The sequence below is a fragment of the Rhineura floridana genome, chromosome 2 (assembly GCF_030035675.1).
Source record: "Rhineura floridana isolate rRhiFlo1 chromosome 2, rRhiFlo1.hap2, whole genome shotgun sequence".
In the NCBI taxonomy this organism is placed as follows: Eukaryota; Metazoa; Chordata; class Lepidosauria; order Squamata; family Rhineuridae; genus Rhineura; species Rhineura floridana.
Genome location: NC_084481.1, coordinates 69157294 through 69171317, shown reverse-complemented (window position 1 = coordinate 69171317; position 14024 = coordinate 69157294). Strand labels below are relative to the sequence as shown.

At 40.5% G+C, this 14024-nt stretch overlaps 1 protein-coding gene across 9 annotated transcripts in view; it reads right to left on the bottom strand.

Moving 5' to 3' along the window:
• Positions 1–14024, bottom strand: part of LOC133376541 (neurogenic locus notch homolog protein 1-like) — a 231175-nt gene that overhangs the window by 122352 nt on the left and 94799 nt on the right. For 6 of the 9 annotated variants that reach the window (XM_061608884.1, XM_061608881.1, XM_061608883.1 and 3 more), the window contains one exon: positions 1007–1102. The exons of 1 other annotated variant lie outside the window; for it this stretch is intronic. In XM_061608884.1, coding sequence (XP_061464868.1) covers positions 1007–1102 — 96 coding nt within the window. Of the gene's footprint in view, positions 1–1006; positions 1103–4025; positions 5290–11652; positions 12156–12292; positions 12423–14024 lie in introns of those variants that run through there. 2 more of the 9 variants (XR_009760513.1, XR_009760514.1) reach the window with 2 other exon arrangements.

The window sequence follows — 14024 nt, the reverse complement described above, 5'->3', positions numbered from 1 at the left end:
TGGAAAACACAGCTTGGGGGTGATATTCAGTCTTCAATATATTGTTGTGAGCATGGGGGTTGGGATGGATGATTCCTGTGAGTCCCCTTTCCAGCCTCTGATTTGGAATCCCATGCCTTGGGGCTGGCTCTGCTGGCCAGATGAATTTCCTTTGTTAAACAAATGGAGTGGCCAGGTAGGATAATGGGATTATCGGTTGCCCAGCAACTGGTGAATGGGCCAGGAAGACCCTTTTGTCATTGACACTCTTCAGGAGAGCACACACACACCCCAGAGCCCAGGAGAGGCTTGTAGTTTTAGTGTGTGTCTGGAGAATGGAGATGGGAGGCAGGCAGAGAGGCTGGCTCTCTGCATCATGGCTATAGGATGCCTCCTGTAACACAGATGGAAAAACTGGATATTAGACTGCTGATGCCTTGAACCCCCTCCATCCTAAGCTCAGGTTGGAATGTGTGTAAATTTCATAAAGACACTGCAGTCTCCACTGACCTTCCCAAAGGAAACCAAACCCCGGAGGACCGCAGGGACCCCAGAGATCTCACCGCTCAGAGATTGGGGAGGTGTGCAACAATATTTATAAACAGTAATGGACGGCATGATGCGGCATTGCCACTCACCTGCCCTCTGGTCAGTCACGTTGCTGCTGCTTACCAGGAGGCAGAAGCTGAGGGCTGAAGCAGTGATGAGGTTGGTGCAGTGCAAGTGCTCTAGTGGAGTCAATATGGTGCTCCCGCAAGTGTTTTTGCACCATGTCAGCCTTACTGCTGCCTCTCCCTTCCACCTCTAATTTCTGATAAGCAGCAGCAACACGACCAACCTGAGGTCAGGTAAGCGGCAGTGCCCCATCCACGTCATTCGCTACCATTAATGGATTTTAAATATAGGCTGCATTCTATGTTAAATTTGATAAAAATACAGGGGTGACAAAAAAGAAAAAAACTTGTTTTTTGCATCTCCCATGTTACCTATCTAAAACTCAAGACATAATTTAAAAAAACACACATACATGTTTCACATCTAGGACCAACAAATCCATAAACACAGGAGCAGATATTCTGAGCGATGCATGTTCCTCCATTCCCACATGGTGGATCACAAAATGCTACATAAAAATACAGAAAACAGATCATTACATAAGAGATTAGTTAAGGTTAGCTACAATCAGAACCCCACTGGCTTGTATTCTATTATTGTTACATAGTATATTTCTATACAGTAGGGCCCCGCTGTAAAGCAAAAACCGCTGTAAAGCGGATCCCATTGACTTACATTGATCAAAATGGCGCCCGGCGGCAAAAAACTACTGTAAAAGCAGAACAAGCGCTGTATTAGCGGAACGCTGTAAAGCGGGGCCCTACTGTATTCCATGGCTGCAAAGAATGAACCTTTAAGGTGATGCATGTTCCAGTCCTAAGATCTGTAGTAACAGCTCAAATAAATGATTAGAAAGGAGAGTGTCAACGGCTGTGTCAACATCTTTTAGAGACATTATGAGAGCGCTAAAGACCAATATTTATTTATTTGCAGTATTTGTAGTCTGCCCGCTCTGGAGTTCCAGGTGGGATGGGAGGAGCAATAATTTAATAATAAATAAATCACCATAAAAATTAATAACAAACACAAAACAGGCAGCAGAAGCAAAAATAAAACATCATAATTCCCCCAGAAAGCCTGGGCAAAGAGGTCATCTTTACCTGTCATCTGTACCTGACTTGAAATATCTTTCAAATGAGATTGTTTGAAATGAAACGTCCATAGTTCTCCCTTTTTTTTGCAAAAAGAAGCATTTATTTATTTATTAAAGTACTTTTAGGCTACCTTTCTGGTCAAAAAGCCCTCACTTTGTCTGTTTAAAAAAATGTTAAAAAGGAGGAGTTTAGTGATAAGAAAGATTACTTTCTTATTTACTTATTTATTTAAAGTAGCTTTTTCTGATGGAAGAGAAGAGGGCCATACTTTTGCTTCTGCCCCCCCTTTCTCTTGCTGGCAATCACCACAACTGCCAGAATCCCTCCTCCCAGAGAACTCTGGGAATTGTAGTGATGTGACAGAAATAGGGGTCTTCTTACAACTCTCAGCACCCTTCACAAGCTACATTCCCAGGATTCTTTGAGGGAAGCCATGATTTGTGTAAAGTGGAACATTAGTGGAATAAATGTATGGTGTGAATGTGGTCTTAGTGTAAAGTGGAACATTAGTGGAATAAATGTATGGTGTGAATGTGGTCTTAGTCCCCCCCCCCCCAGCTATGCTGCAATTACGTGGACAAACAAGGAGATGAATGACAGGAAGTAGATGGATGAAAATGGGAAGTGGGAATAGTAGGAAACAGTATGGTGGGGTGGAGGCGCTTACCTGATCTCCTGACAAGTGAGTCACTGTTGCTTACTGGGAGGGAGGAGGAAGGGGTGAGGCAGCAGGGAGGGAAGCATGGTGCAAACATAGTGGCAGGACCACAGGATTAGCTCATCTGGTATGTTTGCACTATGCAAACCTCACTGCGGCCTTGCCCCTGCCCCTTCCTGTAAGCAGCAGTGACTCACTGCCAGGAGGTCAGGTAAAAGTCTCCTCCTCCCCACCACGCTGTCTGCTACTGAGTGACAGTTGTTGCACATGTACTAGGAAACAGAGGAAGTATGAAATGGCATCTTAGGCATGGTATCCATGACCTAGAAAGTCCCAGAAAGACCTGCAATAAAATCACGTTTTCAGGGCACAAATTGATCTTGTCTAATAAATGCCAGGGAGTGCAGTAGATCAACAGTAACTCTTTCATTGTCTAAAAGTAACTATACAGCAGCCCTAATAAACTAATGCAGCCCCTACTTGGATTTCAGTCCTAATTTTAGTTCTACTTTCCATGCCATACCATATAAGGCAAGGGTTCCCAAATGGTGGCCTATGGACAACAGTAGCGCCCGAGCTTCATTCAGGTGTCCATGGTGTGCCTGCATTAAATGTTTGTATTGATTTTTAATTGTATTTTTATTGCTTTATTTCTACTGTTGTATTTTATTGTATTACACTTTAATTCTACACAATTTATTTATATATAAGAAATAAAAGGAGCAATACAAATACAGTTACAAATCATACAGTATCTAGCACAGCATGTTACAATTGCTACAGCAGGCAGAAAAATCATTAAGTGGTCCACCAAGACCTTCAGCCATTTTCAAGTGGTCCATGGGAAAAACAATCACTGATTAAGGCATTGTCTATCTATTCTGAATCAAATTTCACACAGGTCAGGTGAAACTCAATTCCTTCTCAGGTTTCAGGTGCCTGTACTTTTCCATCCAATTGTGAGGTCTTTCAAATCATGAATATTTCAGTGGACACATCCTATGAGCTGTACCATTCTGTTTTAAGTTAAAAACCCAATGGGAATGCCATCCCCTCTTTGCAATGGTATTTGGCTTCTGCGTATTGGTCAGTGTAACTGGACACTTCTGTGATTTTGAATGAATTAGTAGAAAATTTTAAAAGTCTGAATTGTAATGCTAATGCTCAGTTAAACCCACCCAGAGTTTTCATAACATAGCTGCAACAAATGCAAGTAAAAGTTAAGCAGTTCATATAATGAAGATAAGCAACCAGTCAAATAATGTCATAGCATATGGCTATAGTTGCATTTTTTTAATAAAGTGATATAGCTAGTCATTTGGGGAGGACATCTGAAAACTATTAGCTATGTCAAAGATTGACCCTCCTGGGGTCCCTTGACCTCAGCACCCCAAGGGGGTTCTTTGCTTCTGAAAACAGTCCCAATTCCTTTGGGCCACTGCTTCCCAAGCAGACTCTCCCTCTTCCAGGATTAGTTTTACAGTAGAACTGCCACCACCCCTGTATTAGCTCCCTACTCTGAGAAAGGGGACCTCAGAGTGCTAACTAAGATCCTAGAGCAGACCTATTGTTACTCCTTCTCCTCTAGAGCATTAACCCACATTAACCAACGGTAGACAGTAGCGACCAGTGATCAAGGACTAGATTTTAGAGTCATAAGTTCCAAGCAAAACACACCATTAATAAAAGGGTAGTTTATTTAAAAGAAAGGAAAGGTACATACAAAAAGAGAACAGCTTCTGTTTCCTTTAAAGCTAATTGCCCTCAACCAGGCTAACAAGAGATACATTGGCATTACAATAGTGAGAGATTCAAGCAGACAAAGGGAATATAACAAACCTGATCTAACCTAGCTATACTTACTTCAAGTTGAATGCCTGGTTCCCTAATGGCTTGCCCGCATTGTCGGTAAGTCAAGGTAGATGGAAATAGGGAGCGGAAACAACTAACTGAAGGATCACCCTTCATTTTTATGGGGTTTAGCTGGCAACACGGAGGGGGGCAATTAGCCATCCTAGGTGCCCCTTCCGTGATCACCTTCTTTGAAGATAAGGGGGGCTAGACAGACCCACCCAGCGGTCCTGATCTGCAATACACAATCTTCCTGAATTTGATCTCAGGAATCAGATAAGAGATAACAGATAAGGTCCAGCTGCATCTTCTTGACGTTAGCAAATTGCCTGTCTGACACTAAAGCCTTGGACTTCTCCAACAGAGGGTATCCCAGAATTCCCTCTGGTTGAACCATTTTAGCTTGACCAACTTTAGCTCAAACTTAGCTCAACTTAGCTATTCTTAAACAAAGACTATCACATTGTCTCTGTAAAACATACCATTCACTAAAATATTATATTTATTTTCTCTGAACTGAGTCATTATCTTTTCATCACATCTTGAATTGTGAAGGGCACAGCACTTTTTACACTTCCCATGCCAAATTCGTTCGTCTATTATTTCACAAATTTATACCAAACATGCTTGTTAGGAAGCAGGCGTTGAAAAGCAAACATCCTGGTTACAGAAAACACAAGATATATAAAGTATAACGAGCAAGCTTTCCCCAGTAACAGAAATGAAGTGTACTAAATGGTTTTCTAAAGTCTGTTCATATCTCTTCTGTGACAATTTCCCTTCCATCCCACAAACTCTCCACAACTACTAAAAACTGTTTTGTTCACACTTCCTTAGGTTGACAGAAAATAGTAATAAAACATGATTTCTGCAAATTGACAAATTTATTGCAAAAACATATATTGCTTCTTCCAAGCCACTTCCGCCATATCAGGTTTCAATGCATATTGAGCATATTGGTTTCTATGGCCCCACAGAATATCAGAGAGTGATGATGAGGCCACCACCATGTTTGATTTCCCATTATTTATGTGAGATCACATAAGTTGCTGGGTGAATGGAGAGGCATCTGTCACGACCCCAAGGAGACTCCTGTTTAATAGAGGAAATACAAGTAACGGGGTGAATAAAGGAAAAAAGTTAAGATGGGGAAACTGATATAAAACAAAAGTGATAGCAACTAAAATGGCAAAGAATGGGGATAATTTAATTCCCCTGTTCACACCTTGACTCCCCTTCTCAATTTTCAGTTCACCCCTAACATGCTGTCCCCATACCTACGTTCTCAGTGTGTAGACACATTACAGTCAGGATACCACAAGTAGGGTTGCAAGGTCATAAGCATCTTAAACCCTGAGATTTCAGGGGTGGGTCCTAGTGATGTCACAGAGGAGGGCCTGAGTGATGTCACGGGGCGGGCCCGAGTGATGTCATTAAGGATGATATATTAAGCATCAACCACAGTTGCTTGGAGCATACAATTCAAACAAAAACATTTATCTGATTGGAAATTAAGATAGAAATCTTAGCTAAAAGATGGAGCCTGGGTAAGGAACATTTAATCTAGCCTACTTGCTTTCAAGCAAGAAGGGTTTAAGTGCCATCAGCCACCAGGACAGTCACCAGAAGGCCATTGTAGGAAGAAAGGAGACTAGTGTTGTGGAGATGTTAGATGGGAGCACTCAGGAGTAAAGATGGATGCTCCTGAAGACTGCAATTCTAAACACACTTACTAAGGAACTAAGCCCCATTGACCTCAACAGGACTTACTTCTGAGTAGATATGGTGAGGATTGTGCTCTAGGTAAGGCTTGATTAGGGAGCCTCTGCAAAGATATCTGTATCAAAGTAGGGTTGGTAATCCCCTGCCTGGAATGACCAGCTCCAATCTTTTAACATGGCTGCTCCAAACTTCTTTACAGATTTGACCCTTTCTGAAGTGGTCTGAGAAATGAGTAAGAGTTAAGAAGTTTCTTTACCCTTTCCTGCCTACTCTGTGGGCTGCTATAAACTCACTTTGACCAACCTAATGCCAGTGAGTAATAACTGACAGAGAGAAAACGCACATGGTTTGGTTTACCTTCAAACCATCATGCAACCAACAAGATGCATCAACCGTGGGTTTAAGGAGGTTGACCTGAGTGCATGGAACCACAGTTGTTGCTTTTATGGATGAAAGGGAGTCAGGTTAAAGGTAAATGAAATGCAAATAGAAAAGAAAAACAAAAGACAGTATGATTTCCTAAATGCAATACCATACGAACTACAACAAGATTCCTATGAGTAAGGCAGAAAACTCAGCATCCCACAAACAGTCAGGATTCCAGTCAGCCAAGGTCACAGAAATCCCCATGCAGCACAACCTGACCCGGGGGCTGCAGTTATTGCAGAATGCTGCGGCATGATTGTTGACATAACTGAGACCCTATCAGCACATAATACCTCTGCTCTGAAATCTGCACTGGTTGCTGATTTGCTACCAGACCAAATTCAAGATGTGATTTCCATGTTATGGGTTCCACATAGTACTTGTTCTGCTCTTGTAAGAAATCAGTCCTTTACTGTGGCAGCACCATGCTTTGGAACTCCCTGCTTATAGACATTAGGCAGATGCCTTCATTGTACTCTTTTCAGCACCTGCTAAAATCATTTTTGTTTAGGCAAGCCTATCCAGGCATGTAGAAGCTATTGTGTTTTTTATCTGTTTTTAACCCATTGTTGGTTTTATTATTTTGAATGTTTTAAAATACCTGTCTTTAACTATTTGTGCTGATAATTTTATTGTTTTAATTCCTTCTGCAAACCACTTTGAGACTTTTTACAATAAAGCAGTATATAAATGTAAATAAAATACATAAATACATTTTGGAATCACTGTGACCCTTGAGTCTCTTCCCACTTTTAGGAACGACAGAATCTGCCCTATACTAACTCAGGTCATTTGGTACCATCCAGCTCAGTACTGTTGACATGGACTAGCATTGGCTCTCCAGGATTCCAAGAAATAGTCTTTTCCAGAAATTGAATTTTGGACCTTTGCATGCAAAGCATATGCCCTACCACTAAGCTACAACCCTTTCCCTGTTTAAAAATGTATATTTTAAGATTGTTCTTTTCAATTCACTAATGAATGCACATCATACCTAGGGCAGATCCACACCATTAATTTAAAACACATTCAACACACATTTGAAGAACATGAACCACACCACAGAATCATGGGAACAGTAAGGGTGGTGAGAACTACAACTGTGAGGAGGAAACTACACATCCCAGGATTCTTTAGGGGAAGTCATGCACTTTACATGTGAGTTGGATGTACTTTAAATGTATTGTATAAATCTACTTAATAAACTTTGCCTGCATGTAAATCATTTTAATTAATTTTTCAAAATGGAAGTGAGCTATAAAGTATGCTGGCTGACCATTTCTCCATGAGAAATGGAGTCAAACAGGGATGTATATTGGCCCCTTTCCTGTTCAACTTTTTTATCAATGATATTGTTTTAGAAATGACTTCCTCTACGTTCTTTCCACCTTCAATCAAAGAGAGGAAAATCCCTGTATTGCTCTATGCCGATGATCTACTCTTGCTTTCACAAAACAAGATTGGTCTAAAACGAATGCTATTGCATCTCCAAAATTATTGTGATTCCCAATTGTTACAAATTAATTATATAAAATCTAAAATAATGATCTGTGGAAAACACAGTAAAGCAAAAACCATCTGGTGTTTAAACGGCCACACTATAGAACAGGTTCATACTTTTAAATATTTGGGACTCCTTATCAATAATAAATTGTCGTGGTCACACCAATTGGCTCATATCAAACTCCAGGCGAGCAGGGCCCTTGGTATATTGAAGAAATTCTTTTATTCTAAGGGAGGCCAACTCATAAGACCCATGTCCAAGCTTTATTCAACAAAATTACTCTCGTTAATTATGTATGGGTGCGAGATTTGGGGTCCTTCGTTGTGGCTTGCCCTTGAACCAATTCAAAACACTTTCTTTAAACAAATTCTGGGTCTACCCAAGGGCACCCCGGCTGCCCTCCTGAGAGCTGAACTCAATCTTCCCTCTTTAACGGCTAGGATAGACCTAGCCTTTTTTTGACTATGGAAGAAACTCTCGGATACTGATTCATCCTTACTGGCCAAACTATGCTGGCAGGAGCAGTTGGATAAGGGGGGCTGGGCAGGGAATTTCCCTGTTCTTGGTATTCAATATTTGCTAACCCCTACCCACCTACTTAATCTTAATTCGAAGTCTCTCCGAAATCAGATCTTTGAGTTTGATGCACACCAAGATAGGGCAATGATTGCCAACTCACAATTTTCCAAATGGTATTCCCACATTAACTCCACCCGAATGTGGCCTCACTATTTGGATATCTTGACAAGGGCTCCCCTTCGGAGAGCCTACATCGAGTTGCGATTCCAGGTGATGCCATCGGTGTTCCTACAAGGTAGATACCTTGGCATCCCCTACGCTAAAAGGCTATGTATAGCCGGCTGTAATGTACCAGAAGATTTGACACATTACATACTTGATTGTCCTCTGTTTTCTCTACCAAGATCTAAATTCCTACTTCCAATAATTCATGCAAATCAAGACAATAACAGGTTTCAGACTGTGATTTTTTTATTGTCCTCCATCCAACCTCACATAATAATTGCCACTGCTATTTTGCTTTGGCAGCAAAAAAGCTTAGAGCTATATATGTCATGAATAGTGGTTGTAAATGACATTTCACAGTTCGTGTTTTTATTTTGAATGTTTTAAATATAATTGTATCTTTGTGTTTGTAATCCTGTTGTAATAGCCAATGGCTGTATACAATTATTATTAATAAAAGAAATATAAAGTATGGTGGCTGACCATGGGTTACTCATTGTCTCTCAGCCTTTCTGCCCCTCAGAATGAAACAACAGAGGGGAACTATGACCAACCCAAGAAGAGCACACTTAAAATATAGAGGAAATAATAATCTACAACCATAACATGAAATCAAATATTTATTGGGACACAGTATGAAGAAATATTTATATAAGCAATACTGTCAAAGATGTTTATTATTTACACAACTGATAAAGATATTTATAGTGCAATCCTATGTTTGTTTACTCAGAAGCAAGTCCCAATGTATTCAATGCGGCTTACTCAAACAGTGAAGTGTGCAGAGAACTGCAGCCTCAAGTGCATATGTGTTCCAGTCATGACAAAGAAGCAAAGTTTCTAGATATTCTAAATGACTATTCCCTAGATCAGTTGGTCATGGAACCGACCAGAGGGATGGCAACCCTGGACATAATCCTCAGTGGGGACCGGGACCTGGTACGAGATGTAAGTGTTGTTGAACCGATTGGGAGCAGTGACCACAGTGCTATTAAATTAAACATACATGTAACTGGCCAATTGCCAAGAAAATCCAACACGGTCACATTTGACTTCAAAAGAGGAAACTTCACAAAAATGAGGGGATTGGTAAAAAGAAAGCTGAAAAACAAAGTCCAGAGGGTCACATCACTCGAAAATGCTTGGAAGTTGTTTAAAAACACTATATTAGAAGCTCAACTGGAGTGCATACCGCAGATCAGAAAAGGTACCGCCAGGGCCAAGAAGATGCCAGCATGGTTAACGAACAAAGTCAAGGAAGATCTTAGAGGCAAAAAGTCTTCCTTCAAAAAATGGAAGTCTTGTCCGAATGAAGAAAATAAAAAAGAACACAAACTCTGGCAAAAGAAATGCAAGAAGACAATAAGGGATGCTAAAAAAGAATTTGAGGAGCACATTGCTAAGAACATAAAAGCCAACAACAAAAAATTCTATAAATACATTCAAAGCAGGAGACCATCTAGGGAGACAATTGGACCCTTGGATGATAAGGGAGTCAAAGGTGTACTAAAGAAAGATAAGGAGATTGCAGAGAAGCTAAATGAATTCTTTGCATCTGTCTTCACAGTGGAAGATATAGGGCAGATCCCTGAACCTCAACTAACATTTGCAGGAAGGGATTCTGAGGAACTGAGACAAATAGTGGTAACGAGAGAGGAAGTTCTAAGCTTAATGGACAATATAAAAACTGACAAATCACCAGGCCCGGATGGCATCCACCCGAGAGTTCTCAAAGAACTGAAAGGTGAAATTGCTGATCTGCTAACTAAAATATGTAACTTGTCCCTTGAGTCCTCCTCCGTGCCTGAGGACTGGAAAGTGGCAAATGTAACGCCAATCTTCAAAAAGGGATCCAGAGGGGATCCCGGAAATTACAGGCCAGTTAGCTTAACTTCTGTCCCTGGAAAACTGGTAGAAAGTATGATTAAAGCTAGATTAACTAAGTACATAGAAGAACAAGCCTTGCTGAAGCAGAGCCAGCATGGCTTCTGCAAGGGAAAGTCCTGTCTCAGTAACCTATTAGAATTCTTTGAGAGTGTCAACAAGCATATAGATAGAGGTGATCCAGTGGACATAGTGTACTTAGACTTTCAAAAAGCGTTTGACAAGGTACCTCACCAAAGGCTTCTGAGGAAGCTTAGCAGTCATGGAATAAGAGGAGAGGTCCTCTTGTGGATAAGAAATTGGTTAAGAAGCAGAAAGCAGAGAGTAGGAATAAACGGACAGTTCTCCCAATGGAGGGCTGTAGAAAGTGGAGTCCCTCAAGGATCGGTATTGGGACCTGTACTTTTCAACTTGTTCATTAATGGCCTAGAATTAGGAGTGAGCAGTGAAGTGGTCAAGTTTGCTGATGACACTAAATTGTTCAGGGTTGTTAAAACAAAAAGGGATTGCGAAGAGCTCCAAAAAGACCTCTCCAAACTGAGTGAATGGGCAGAAAAATGGCAAATGCAATTCAATATAAACAAGTGTAAAATTATGCATATTGGAGCAAAAAATCTTAATTTCACATATACGCTCATGGGGTCTGAACTGGTGGTGACCGACCAGGAGAGAGACCTCGGGGTTGTAGTGGACAGCACGATGAAAATGTCGACCCAGTGTGCGGCAGCTGTGAAAAAGGCAAATTCCATGCTAGCGATAATTAGGAAAGGTATTGAAAATAAAACAGCCGATATCATAATGCCGTTGTATAAATCTATGGTGCGGCCGCATTTGGAATACTGTGTACCGTTCTGGTCGCCTCATCTCAAAAAGGATATTCTAGAGTTGGAAAAGGTTCAGAAGAGGGCAACCAGAATGATCAAGGGGATGGAGCGACTCCCTTACGAGGAAAGGTTGCAGCATTTGGGGCTTTTTAGTTTAGAGAAAAGGCGGGTCAGAGGAGACATGATAGAAGTGTATAAAATTATGCATGGCATTGAGAAAGTGGATAGAGAAAAGTTCTTCTCCCTCTCTCATAATACTAGAACTCGTGGACATTCAAAGAAGCTGAATGTTGGAAGATTCAGGACAGACAAAAGGAAGTACTGCTTTACTCAGCGCATAGTTAAACTATGGAATTTGCTCCCACAAGATGCAGTAATGGCCACCAGCTTGGACGGCTTTAAAAGAAGATTAGACAAATTCATGGAGGACAGGGCTATCAATGGCTACTAGGCATGATGGCTGTGCTCTGCCACCCTAGTCAGAGGCAGCATGCTTCTGAAAACCCGTTGCCGGAAGCCTCAGGAGGGGAGAGTGTTCTTGCTCTCGGGTCCTGCTTGCGGGCTTCCCCCAGGCACCTGGTTGGCCACTGTGAGAACAGGATGCTGGACTAGATGGGCCACTGGCCTGATCCAACAGGCTCTTCTTATGGAGTCTCTCATCTTTCTTATCTGCTCCACTTGCAATGCCGTACAATTCAAACCCTTGCTTCCATCTTCTCCAGTTCTCTGCTGCATTTCCTTCAAACACCAACGTTCCTGGAGGCTTTAGCTGGTCCATTTTTCACTGCCTTATGTTTTTAGGTAGTTTTCTGGCACCATGTAATATTTGCAGGATTTGAAATGAACCACAAATGCTGGTTAGAAGGAACAAACTTTAGTTCACAGTGTGTTGCTGCATAACCACTAAAACTCTACTTTCGTTTTCCTACTGGTCCCACCCCAACTGATTCTTCCATACAATTACTTCTGATTCACTTGAGTTCCTACTCACATTACAGCCATGACTGTTTAAAGTGGTATAATACTTCTGTAGAAGGCATATGTGGGCTCAGTTTGCTTCCAAGGCACTCAGCTACTCAGTTTCACTAGGAGATGATAGGATAAGAACTGCCATGTTAGTCCTGTAAAAATACAAAGCTATGTAAACAATGTTCTCTAGAAATCAAATTGTGTGAATTAATTGAATCCATAGTGACTTAATTTCAAATAAACCAACCCATCTTTCAAAATTACTTTAAAATGTTTTTGTTTTCACATTTTAAAACACCACCATGTGGTATTAGCAGGCCTCTTCCTCGTAACATCTGGGACACACAAAAAACCAGTGCTGTGTGGCTCCCTTTATTTTGGCATTCAGAAATACAAGTAGCTTAAGTTAAAATCTATTTTAACAATGGATTTATTACTGACACTCTGATTAAATAAACAAAAAAGCCTGTGCAAAGTTTTTCTTGTCAGATGCTTTCTGGTGAAGGTGAAGCTACATTCAGTTTTTGACTTCACCTAATTAAACAATTACGTGAGAAACAACCTGTTCAAAACAGACCTCATTAGAAAGTCTCATATAATTACTGATCACAGTCCCATCAAGTGCTGTTGCCAGGCAATCACTATTTAAAATGGATGTATGTGTGCAGGAGTGGTGCTTAGTGGATAATAGCCATAATAAATTATTTATCAATGTCTAGAATAATTACATGATAAAATAAAGCCTGATGTTTTGAGCCTGTTGAGTCCCAATATTTAACTGTATGAGATGATTGAAGGAGGTACTCTTGATTATGTGGTTTATGGACTACAGCCTTTAGTAATATCTAGCAAATGGATGGCAGCTTTTGTCTAAAAGAGGTTGATGTTACTAATAAGCTTGAGCAGTATAAGTGAAGAGTATTGTACCACAATATTTTAAGAGGCAGTATAGAATTCAGAGGCGGGGCAGCACATAGCTGTCATGAATACAAATGAGAGGTGCAAAGCCATTTGATTAAGACATTTGAATTTATTACTGAAATTTAGACTAGTAAATTCTAGTGGCGCATTTTATCTCAGGCATGAAAAGTTATCTCATTTTAATCTCCCTTTGGGCAACATAGCCACAGTCATAATCTTTGTACATCTGGATATTCCTTGGTAAATACATCACATGCCATAAATCTCAGGGGAGGAGAATTACAGACAAAATACAATTAGTTTTTGTGTGTATTTGTAATAATGAAAAGCTAATTTTGTCAGGCATAAATGTTATTTGACTTTTACCATGTTCATCCTCATAATTTTCCTCCACAACACATTTATTTCCTGTATTTTGCAGTTCTCTGAAGGCCTCTTATGTCAAGAACATTAGTATTTATAAGACATACAATAGGAGGATGCTTTAGTTTTTTGTTTTAACGCTGGCTATCTCACCACACTGGTTCTCACTGCCAGGAGTTAGGGATTCCAGAGATGAATTCTGTTTGTTTGTTTGTTTGTTTGTTTGTTTGTTTTAATTATCCTTAAAGATTAGCTCATTCTTGCAAACAACAAAACATGCAAGTATAAAATATCCTGCAAACCTAATTTTTAAATTAGGTTTTGAGATATAAAAGCAGCAAACCAAAGATCTGTCATAAGGTCTGCTATTCAGTACGTCAAGGAAGGAAATGTCTACTAGGGTTGCCAGATCAGAAGCATCCCAAATCCTGAGATTTCAGGGGCAGTCCTTAATGACAGTGATGTCATGG